At 36.8% G+C, this 12,139-nt stretch overlaps 1 protein-coding gene across 1 annotated transcript in view; it reads left to right on the top strand.

Moving 5' to 3' along the window:
* CNTLN (centlein) overlaps positions 1-12,139 on the top strand; it is a 189,935-nt gene that overhangs the window by 72,090 nt on the left and 105,706 nt on the right. The window contains 2 exon segments of the mRNA XM_048292410.1: positions 5,364-5,410; positions 11,470-11,642. Coding sequence (XP_048148367.1) covers positions 5,364-5,410; positions 11,470-11,642 — 220 coding nt within the window.

Raw genomic sequence — 12,139 nt, 5'->3', positions numbered from 1 at the left:
TGTTCCACAGTGCTAAAAATATAGAAAGAAAAAAAAGAAGCAGATTTGAAGAATAGTTTCATTTAGTTTAGTTTGACATTCCATATATCTATTTTCAATGTACAAGAATCAAAAAGGACCAAGATACTGAAAATGTGAGGTTTATAATGCAAAGAGCAACTCAACTTTAACTACTCTATAGTGGCACTATTCATGCTGCTATAATAAAACTTAAGAACGTTTAGTGATTTTTTTTTCTCTACAATTATTCAAAATTACATTACCCTTACTGAAAACTGAATGGCTTTTAGTGGATTAATTAAACTGTAGCTGGTTTGCCATCTGGGTGCTGCTTGTTTAGCTGCTTTCTCACAGAAAGATTTTTCACTGAATAAAGAATATTTTTTTTGTTAAAAGACAGCTGCCAGACAATAATTTTTAGAATAGAAATGATACATGGACTATTAATTGTTATCAGGTTAAGTTTTGGGTTATGAAGAGGAAACTACTTGGACATTTCTTTCCAATTTTCAAATTTCTTTTCATTCATCCCCACACACCCCATATACCCCTCATTCCACGTTGCAAAATGCACAGGCTCTTGAAATATAAAATCTGTTTATAAATGTACGAGAAAATAATTATATTTTACAGCAAGATCACCCATGACATTATGTTGGAGTCCAGGGTATAGGCTAGATGTAGAAAAGAAAAAAATAGGGAAGGGGGGAATTAACTAAATCTGATTTTTATGGCTCAAGTGGTTTCATTAAATTAGAGTGCTGTGTGCTACTGTTCATTAATGAACTTATGCCATATGCTTTAACTGTTCTGGTCAATAGCTGATAAAGAAAGGCTTGTGTTTAAAAAAAAATGGATAAAAATATCTTTGTGATGGGCTTTTATCAAAGGACTTACTTTGAATTCAGTAACTACTACTGAGGCAATATGGCTCGCAATTTGCGACCCAAAGGTAGTCATACATTATTGGAATACAGCCTACTGCGCTTCACATTACACAGATGTGAAGGCCTGATTATAGCTGCTTCATAATTAACAGTGATCCGATTTGTTTTGTGGCATAAATGGTGCATGTGTAGAACATTAGCCATGGCACTCTCATTCAAATTCAACTCAAGGGCTCAGCGGCAGGCGGGTCATGAGCTTCAGGGAGTAGAAGCACAAGCTCCTCCATATGTTCTTGCTGCATCTTACTATGGCTATGAGTGCAAGATAAGTTCCCCAAAGAACCTAATCGTGTTCTGTAATTACAGCGCGGCTTTCTGCTGGCTAGAAATGAGGGAGAAGCTAAAACACTCCCTCATCAGATAATTTGTAAATTACTTTACATGGCGGATGCCGAACTCAGTTGGTTTTCAACTGCTGAAATTATAAATAATTGTAACAGATGTGGCAATATGGCTGGCCTCCAATAAATGAGGCCCTTGATAATTTGGCCGACCCTTTGACAGGCCAATTTAATAAAATGTGAACAAAATCTTCTTGCTAATAATTTATCATCCCTTTTCCCAGTAGAATAAATTTAATTACCCTAGCAGTTAACAAGGTCACACCCAGATGCCAAACTCGGCTACAGTTTTGATAATGCAATCAGGAATTGAGAGGTGATGACAGCGTTGTTGTTTTTTTCATTACCTGGCTTCACATAAACACAGGTGGCGTAGCTTTCTTGTCAGTTTTTAATAATTACAGGCTATTATGGAATGCATAGTTAGCAGATTGAAAACCACACTTTAGTGAATTTGTTTGAGTATGATTGAGGTTCTAATGTACAGAGATGATAATGCATAACAAGCACAGTCCCTAGTTTACACCATTAGTGCACAGGTTTGATTTTTACTTGTGATAATAGTGTAATAGTTCAGTAGACAGCAAAGTTACTTTTTTGGAGCAGCCTCACCATCATACAAAGGTTTATATTTTTATCTTTCTAGTGCTGAGACTCAGTAAAAACTCAGAAAAATGTGCTTTTTTAAACTTACCTGGTAACTTCCAATATGGAGAGATATCTATATCTCTCTATCTATCTGTCTATCTATCTATATCTTAAAATAGTTTAAAATCTTTGAAGAAAGACTGTCGTCATTTGGTGTATTTGGTCTAGTTAAATCACCTGGTAATCAGTTAATAAGCTTTTTAAAAATTAAGATGCCAGAGGAAATGCTGTAAGAGTTCTTAAGAAAAAATAAGAAGAAAAAGCCATAATACTTACTAGAAACTTCTAAACCACAGTTGTAAAGCTTTGTTCCAATAGTATAAAGATATTTTAATCAATGTTTACTTGGGCTTCTATGGTGTTGCAGTCTGTTTTTAATGTCTACTAATTATAATGTATTAAAGAAAATAATACTGATGTTTTAAACTTTTGCTTGCTGTGCTGTGATCAGTTTTATGGAAAAATACCCAGTTTTATTGTGTACTTGCTGCTAAAAAGTTGCCAGTTCAACAAATGCATGAGGAAATGAGTGGCCAGTTTGACAAAAAGGCTTAATGAAATCCAGCCTTGTCTTTATGCTTTCAGTGATTATTCTTCTAAATGCGTTTTCAGACTACAAAATGGTTTTCTTATCTTGTAATTGCATATTTTTCCTGATAATTTGGGGCATTAATTGTATACCAGGAGGTCTAGTCTTCCTGATGAATAAAATAAATCATTCATACCGGGTTTGGGAAATCTTTCTGGTGTAGTGGCCACATGGCCTTCAGAAAGGAATTGCATCCTTTTTTCACCTCCCTGTTCTTCTGATCTTAGATGATCAGAGTGTTCTTTTTATATGATATAAATCACGTGAATTTTGGAGGATGACAAATATAAGTGTTTTTTGAGGGTGAATGGATGGTGTAAACTCTTTGTCTGACTTGTAGCACATTTTGGCAGCTCAAGGGGACATATGAGATCAAGGTCCAGTCTGAGTAAGTTGCTTTTCAAGACTTGTTGCCCATCTTAGATGTATTTGCAGTGAATAGTCATGAGGCTGTAATAGGATGCCCAAGCTGCAGAAAGGAGTTTGCAAAGGATGCTGTAGTGAGCACTGCCTGTGACTTCGCTGGGCAGCTTTTTAACTGAATAACAGAATAAGAGGAAACTCCTTCTCAACAGTTCATTCATCATGGCTTTGCTTGGCATATGGCACTGGATTCCAGGAGTTTTGACTGAAGGAAACTTTGAGGTATGGGTCATAGTCTAGTTGGGTGCCACAGGTCAAAATTACTATTTTCCTAATTCAGGTATTCTGGTAATCCTATATACCTGTTCCCTGGTCTGAGCTGTATGTCTAAACTTTGCTCTGTTGCTGAGCCTTTAGTTTTTACTAAAGCCACAGTGTGCCTCCTGACCAGTTTGCAGCAGAGTTGAGCTTGCATCTAACTCACAGAAAGACTGTTGAGGCTCTTCTTGTTCTCTCCTAGCCCATAGTGTTGGTACAGTGCAGTTGGTGTTAGCACCGCTTTCTGCTAAGAAAGCTGAGCACATGCACCCGTAAGGAACAGAAGAACATGTTAGGCTGTGTAATTAGTCCTGAAGCTCTTAGATATCCATTCCTTTGGTACCTGCTCTCATTTGCCAGTTCAGAAAACTCATGCAGAATAGAAATATGATGGAGCATAGCTGTATTTTTTTCCATGTTGTTTGTACTGCTTTTGATAGGTGACAAGAGTGGTATTGGATTCCCTTCTCTAAGTACAGTGGATGGTTCCCTATATACTACATGTTTGTGGCAAAGGTGGTGCTTATGCTTCAGCTTGATTAATGCATCCAGAAAACCATCAGCTGAGTCTCACTGTGAAAAGACATGTAAGAGTAGTGAGATATCTACTTGATAGAAATACATATTTTCTTGATTATATTTGTTGTTTATAACATAAACTAAAATTCTGACATTTATTTGGAATATATATTTTGCCTGTAAGAGAAGTTTCAGTATCACAATAGACACGTGATCTTTCGTAAAATAACGTGATGTAAACTGATTTTGCTGTGTGAAAGAGGAAACCATTACTCTGTTAATCTAGACCTTGTAATACAGTTGGACTCTTAAGATGCTTGAACCTGAGAGAAAAGTTTTCATTTGCTGCACTCAGCATGTAGATGGATAGACTGTGAAGAGGGTCACCATTGTGTGTACACTGAAACGATTGTCTCATAGAAATTTTAGTTTTAGACATAGGATACAGAATAGACTTTAGGAAGTGAACCTTTATAGAATTCCCTGGTGAGTTACTCTGTGAGTTACTGTTTCAATTCATAAAACGAAAAATTTAAATGATCATTCTGAGGCAGAAGCTGTTGAAGAACCTCTTAGATTGCGATTTTCTGCCTCTCAGATTGCAGTTTTCTGGATTGTAGATTTTTGATCTTTACTATGAAACTGGACTCCATCCTTCATACAGGCCTTGAATGTTGAATGATTTATGTAGTTTTGAAACTCAGTATTCTGCTTTTTTTTCCTGATAGTGTTAGGATTTTTAAATCAGAGTTCCATTATAGTCCAAATTATTTGCCTTTTTGGCCTTACTATTTGTAATACTTCCCATAGTTCTTAGGTTACAAATTAGAGTTTAGATGTAAAGTTAGAAAGTGAAAAGCCAAGGTCACATTTCTCTTTGAGGAACTGATGGAATTGCATTTCACAGAATCATAGAATGGCCTGTCTTGGAAGGAACCTAAAGATCATCTAGTTTCACCGTGGCCATGGGCAGGGATACCTCCCACTAAACTGGGTTGCTCAAAGTCCCATCCAACCTGGCCTTGAGCACTTCCAGGGGTGGGGCATCCACAGCTTCTCTGGGCAACCTGTTCCAATGTGTCACCACCCTCACAGTAAAGGATTTCATCATAATATCTGGTACAAATCTCCCGTCTTTCAGTTTGAAGTCATTGTCCCTTGTCCTGTCACTACATGCCTTTGTAAAAATGTTGTTCTTTTTTCATGTGTAGATCTTGAAACTCTGTCTTGTTCATGGAGTCATTTTTTTATACAGAAAAATTGGTTGTTCTCATAGTAACCAAATCTTTTTACTAAATAATTTGGGTTTAGTAATTCTTTTTGCTCTTAACCAAAGATACCTGGAGCACAAAAGTCTGGAAGTATAAAGTTAAATTGACATGGATATGAAACAAAAGACCAGAGAGAGAAATTTCACCCAGCCTTCTGTCTTGGGAAGGTCTGCTTTAATGTATAAAAAAAAAAAGTTTAACATTCTCTTGATATTTGAATAAACAAAGTCTTTAGGCTAGGAAAATTAAAAGAATATTTCTCAGTTATTCAAGGATATGTTAAGTTTAATGGAAAATTATACCCAACTCCTTTTAAACTGGAGTCCATTGATAAGCAAAACTTTCGTTTTTAAATTGATCTCATCAGGTTACATCTGGGTTCTTAGAATTTCTGAAAATGAAGAAATTTGACAGGTATGCTTAAAAAAATTGAGCAGGTTTTGAGGATATTGTAGACCCCAATTCTATAGGTAAGTATGTTTTGGTAACAGTTTATTGAATATTTTGTGGTAAAAGCATAAGCATTTTGGAGATGTACGTTAAGATCTAAGACTGGATTTGTTGGATTTAGTTTTCCAAGAAATATGTCTGTATAGCCATTTGCGCAGAGACTGTTGTAAGGGTTTTATTAGAAACTGCGCCTTTACGGTATTTTATTTGAAATAAGTATCACAGCATGGTGATTTCTAGGGATCTCTTTTGGAAGAAGAAAAGAGTAGGAAAATAACCTCAAAAGAAATTAAGAATAATACTGTTTATGTATTGGTCCTATTGAAGTCAATAGTAGAACTTGCACAGCATAGAGGAGCAAGGTTTTGATGTAGTCTGTGACTCTTACATGGAGTTATGTTTTAAGGCACTCGGCATTTCATTTTTTAAAGAAAAAAAAGTACAATAAGAAGTTAATCATTAGTGAAAATTCTGTAATTCTTATGGGTTAAAAGTCAGCAGCAGCGGTTGGACTTGAGGATATTGAAGGTCCTTTTCAACCTAAATGATTCTATGAGCACTTAACAGGTGTTACTCTTTAAAGTAACAGTAATGTGAATTTAAATTGTTGTAACAGATTGGAATTGTTGACTCTTTTTTGAATTACTAATATAATTGTAAAGCTTATGTTCCACATGGAGCTCTTTTTTTACATGCAACTGAGGAAGATGTGTGTGTCAAGTTCATAGGTTTTTCTGGTTTGGTCAAATTTAGAAATATATCCTCTGAGAGAAGGCACAACCACCCCTCCCCCCCCCACCAGGTTTGGGAAAAAAATAAATTTTCCTTGAGGGAAAGTGAAGGAGATAAAAACTATTTATTTAACAAACACATGGGAAAAGGAAAATAATGCTAAATAATAAAAATCTCTCGCTGTGGAGAAAAAACCTGGGAAAGTGTTAGAGTCCTCCTTTGGTCTCCTCGGAGCTGGGGCTTGGGCCAGGGCCAGGCCCTCTGCGCTCGGTGGAAAGTCCTCCCAATGTGTTCTGATATTGAAGCAGTCCAGTAGAAAAGGAGAAAATCCGGAATTCCAGGGAAGGAAAAAAAAGTCCAACTCTCAGTCTCTCTCTGGAGAAAAAGAAACTGAACAACTGGCCAGAAACTGACTGGAAAGCAGCAAGCCGGGTGCTTCCTCGCTCCCCTGCTGCAGCTGAAAAAAAAATCTCTGTCTCTGTGTGACCTTGAACAAGCTGCAAACTGCTTTGAAAAAGTTTTGCTCAAGTTTTCCTCCCCCCTCTCAGGCTCAGTTTAAAGGCATAGAAAGGCACAAAATTAATTCCTTGGCATAGGCAGCGATATGGGATACACATCATAAAGTCACCCCAAGACATAGGTGTATTTCTCATTTGTAAAAAGAAAGAATAAAGTTCAAGTAATAAAATCAGTTCCACAGCTTAAGTGTAGCTACATATCCCTTATCTGCTGACACTATTTCTGTCTTCTAGGTTTTGCTGGATTTTTTTCCTTCTTAAATAGTGCTCAGGTTTTGTTCAAACAAACATGTGGTCCAGCTTTCTTTAAAGCATTCTTTTGAATTCATGGCTTGTCTACTCCTCATTTTCCTGGTTTTTTTTTCCCTGTGTGTTAATAAGCGAATGTTTATAAACAGGCCTTTTACTGATCATAGGTAGTAATGATGTCTGTTTGCAACTACATATGGCCTAAACTATGCAAATGAGGAACGGAATTTATAGTCAACAAAAGCATGGGCAACTTCTACTCTCTGACAAATTTCTTACACTTACTTTATGAGAAGAGCTGTGGTTTTTCTAAAACAAGTGCTCAATATCCTTAATTTGTATTTATTTGTTGAAATTGTGAGTTTATATTAGGCTTTATGAAAAGCATCCTGTACTGCATAGAAATAAAATGGCTACACCCATTAGTCTGTTTCTAAAAAATAGTAAGCTTACTAAGGTGTTTGCTTGATCAATTTTAATCAACTTTCGACCACCTCATTTCTTGATTGGCATGAATTTGGAGATTTATTTACTTAACCTTTTTTTTTACACTGCTTTTTCTGATTTTTGTCAGTATACCTGACTTGTTTTACATGGGGAATACCAGTATTTGAGATGGTAGTACCAAGGGATAATTATACCTAATTTTATCTTCTCTATTGAAATAAGTATTGGTCTTAAGAATATGCTCAAACAGTTGCAAGCAAGTGCTGTTGCCAGGACCTTGTTAATAAGGGGTAAAACAAAACTTGTAGTTAGTCTTAAGAGTGTGTCTTCTGGATGAAGTTTGTTGGTTGAAGACTTTACTGCTTGCCAGCTGCTTGTCATTGCTGTCAGAACACCACTGGCAATAGAGTTCCATGAGTTTCCTCTCATCAGTGTAGTACCAGGTCAGCTCAAGCCACTTCCATTGACTTTTTAAACTAACCAGCCCTTTTAGTTATGCAATCAATCAGGGAGGTGTTTTTCATCGTTCCTTCTCCAGCAGTGGCACTGAGGTGCTAACCTCTAGCTGCCTGGATGCAGTATTAAAATGTGGGAATTTTACCATCTTTGGCACAGCTGTTTGAAGATGAATGTGTGTCCCCAGCCTTAAGGCACTGTGGAGGAGGTTTGAGGTAGAGCATTTCACTTTGTGATTGCCATAAGGTGGCACAACAGGCATATTGCTGCTGCTTACGCTAAGCAAAGGAAGTTTTGCCCAGTACTTGTAATGGAGTAGAGTGTCATCACAGCCAGGTAATGAAAACTAAGCTGACAAGGAGTCAGTCATCAAGCCATGGTAACTTTACCACTCTTGGTCGTGTGCACACAAGTCTGCTACTGGATATCAGGGATATAACTTAGAGTAGCTGCTGCCAGTGAAATGTGTCCTGTCTGAACAGGTTTGGTAACTAGGCCAAATTGATCGGTGTGCAGGAGCATTGTATTGTGCCAAGGAATTGCTGCACATGGATTGATAGCTAGGAAAGGTCCTGGAATTTAACAATTTAACAAAATAGAGTACCAAGCTTGAGTAACACTGTGACCTAGAATCTATTTTTTCTATAAGTCTCTTCAGTTTGACCACAACACTTGTGCTGAGTTTAAGGATGTAATGGGGACAAGTTGTAGATTTACGTCAAAAAAGTTCTTTTCTGAGGCAGTTCTTAACTAACAATAAGTTTATTTACAGAATGTATGTTTATTTACAGAATATGCAGTTAAAGGTTTTTTGTTAGACCAGTGATACTTACAACTTGAAGTTTCACCAGAAACAAGTCCAGAAGGTGCAATACTTTGTCAAGAAAGCTTGATAGCATGTGACATACAAAATACCATCGAATAAGTAGAATAAGTTGCTGCAGAAGAAACATCTGTATAAAACAACCATTTTTAAGAACGCAAATTTGGATTTGGAAGATATGGTAGTGGTCTGAAAATGTTTACTTTATATTTTGAGATCTGGTTTTGATTATGGATTAATGAGTCATTTTTGAAAGCAGAATTATTTGCAGCTTTTACATGTTTCTGTAATATTGCTAATATGTTTCTCTGGGCAGTTTTATGTAAATGGTGTGTTATGGTTTTGATTTTTTGTTACCAATATGATATAACTGTGCTGCCATTTTCTATATATTTCAACAGCCTTTTTTTAAGTGAACTAGAGTGCTGTATTACAGTGCAATCATATGAAATTGAACTTTTATAGAAAAAATTGAAAAAAGCAGGTCTTAACCTAGCAGAGCATAATTTGTACACTACAGCTACTCTGGAAAGCAACAATCTAAGGACTGGAAGAAAGCATGAGGTAGGGTAGTTTTATTGTCTGGTGTATTTGTGTCTAAGTCAGGCTGGTGAAGCCAAACGTTTTTGCTCAAGGGTCCAGATAATAATTTTAATATCTGTTGACGCTGCTTATAATTCTGGAAGGTTGTTTGAATAGTTCCTGTGTTATCTGCCAAAGACTTGTTAAAATAGCTGTTGGGAGTAGAAGATTTTTACCTTATTAAATACTGAATAAGGGATTCCTAATTAAATGAACTATTTGAAGGATAAATTCTTTGTAGGTTTGCTAATATGAATATTTATCAGATATTTTGTGGTGTTTATCAGAATGACCATCTTTCACTGTAAGGAAAATGAGAGAACTATAAATGGTTATTATGATTTTTTAAGTGAAAAAGATTTTTTTAAAAAAAAAATCTTGATTTTTAGAGGGGGATATAGTATTTTTTTGAGGAAGAATGACAATGTCCTTTGAGGTTTATACATTCAACTTTGTATAGTGCTGGATTGCCTCTTTCATTGTTTCTCACTGTTTAATTTAGGCATTAAATAACAGTAACAGCTATAAGCTATAGTAAAATGAATGACATCTGTAAATAATTCTGTGATTTAAATGGATCTATTAAATTAGCTGTAATCATGATGCTTTTCAGTGTGTTCAGACTCTTCCTCATCTGTTTTTATTGTGATTGTATAGAGTATGGGAATCTTGGAAGAGATCTCCTTAACAAGTTTGCAAAGGTGAACATGATTCTGAATGGTATAAGTAATGTACAAGGGTAGAACATCATGTCTGCTTCCTTAGAAACTTTCTAGTTTATCCACATATGGCATCTCATAATGTTTTCTTTGAAAAATATATGGCTTGTTCTTTCTTAATGTCCTGCACTGGGTGCTAGTTTTGGGAAAAAACATACTTTAGAACATTTGTTCAGGAGCATGTTGTGGCATTTCTGTGACAATGTGCTTAAGAAAAACCAAAATGCTACACAAGGAGTGCAGAGTGAAGAACAGAAGGTGAGAAACAGCCTGGCAAACACCAAGGTCAGGAAGGAGGAGAGGGAGGGGTTTTTTCACATGCTGGAACAGGTATTTCCCTGCAGCCTATGGAGAGGATCACTGTGGAGCAGATGTCAATATTACAGCTTGTGGAGGGGCCCAGAGCAGATGGATATTCACTCGTGGAAGCCACATGGAGGGGAGTTGATGCTGGAACAGGTTCCTCTCTTACGTGAACTGTGGTCCATGAAAGACAAGCTGTGGAATAGGTTTATCCTGAAGGACTCCAGCCTGTGGAGAGGCCCAGTGCTGGAGCAGGGAAAAGTGTGAGGAGGAAAGAATGGCCCAATAGGAACTGTTATGGATTGATTGTAAACCTTCCACCTGCATGGCTCAGAAGGTGGTAAAAAAGTCAGGAGTGATGGAGTGAAGTTGTGCCTGGGAAGCTGGGAGCTCCTTCTGGGTAGGGAAGAAGGTGTTGATTAATTTTTTTTTCCTTATTTCTTATTACTTAAATATATTTTACGTGGCAGTAACTTAAATTGATTTTCTTCAAGTCGATTCAGCCCATGATGTTGAGTGGTAAACCCACAAGCTTTATCATCCTGTTTTCTCCCTCTGTCCTAGTGAGGAAGGAAAGTGAGAGCAGTTGAGTGGGTGTTTGACCCTTTGCCAAGGTTAGCCCTCCACAGTGTTATTTTCTATTTCCTCAGGGGAAAGTAAATGAGTCTGCTGTGTTTGTCGTGAACTGTGTCAAAATAAAGCAATTACACCTCCTTGATTAAAACTGAATACAAATTTTTAAGCCTATTGTAGAAAATCTCTTCCTGTTTTGGTATGTAGATCTGAATCATGTTCTTTCAATAGTCAAGGTTGTTTGATATGTCCACTTTTTCACAAGTGCACACAAGTCTCTATTAAAAATTTTGGGAACTCAACTGATGAGCTACAAATCCTTTGTATTTAGGCAACACAGTAAGTGAAATTTTGGAAATACTCTGGATTTTCTAAAATAGAAAGGTGGTACTGCTGCGGTAGTACTTTACACTTTACCCTTTTTCCCTTTCAATGAAATATCTTCTCGTTAACTCATTGTTCAGCCTTTTATCACAAAATTATTTCTGACAGAAGTTATTAGCACATGATTTGACAGAAAAAATATGTTGGATATTCAGTCTTTGTTTTAAAAAGATGATCCTTTTGACTTTACAAAGACTGTTGTGCTGCCCCTTCATTCCCCCTTATGTACATTCCCAGGATACAAAGAACAAATAAGCATGGAATCACTTCTGATCGGAATTGCACTGCTTTGATGACTTACTGCTCTGAAAAGATTTTGAAGGTGTTGAAAGAAGGAATAGGTGGAGAGGTGTTAAAAAGAAGAGCCTGGTACAAATCAGAAACTTGGCGCTACTGTGATAAATCGGGAGGTATGGCCACATGACTAGATGCTTCCAGCTGTGTTTGTATATATGCAACAGCATGTATGCCTCTATAGCCTTGTGTTGGTTTCTTTGTGAAATGTAGAAATCCGCCTTGCCTGCAGTCATACACAGTAACAGAAGCAACTTATTCTGCAAGAGCTGGTTAAAAGCTTTGTTAAATATGCATGTAACGTCTTTTACCTTGATACTGTGATACTGTTAAGTGTTACAGGCAACTGTAACCTTCATAAGTTCAGTCTCTGTGAAAAGTGGTATAGCTGTTGCGTCTGATAGGAGTCAGTTGCTTGACCTTCCTAGAGCTCTTTTAGAAACTTACACTTTGTACCTTTTTGAGCTTTAGATGATTTCTGTTAGCTGATTAAACTGACATTCATATGTGTGCTGGCTGATTCAGTAGAGTTTTGGGGTTTTCTTACAGCTAGGCTTTCCCATGGTATGATGCATGGGAGTTAGAATTGCCTTCTATTCATATACGTTCTATA

Source organism: Corvus hawaiiensis, chromosome Z, assembly GCF_020740725.1.
Source record: "Corvus hawaiiensis isolate bCorHaw1 chromosome Z, bCorHaw1.pri.cur, whole genome shotgun sequence".
In the NCBI taxonomy this organism is placed as follows: Eukaryota; Metazoa; Chordata; class Aves; order Passeriformes; family Corvidae; genus Corvus; species Corvus hawaiiensis.
The sequence above is the reverse complement of the archived record's forward strand: the minus strand, read 5'-3'. Positions and strand labels throughout refer to the sequence as shown.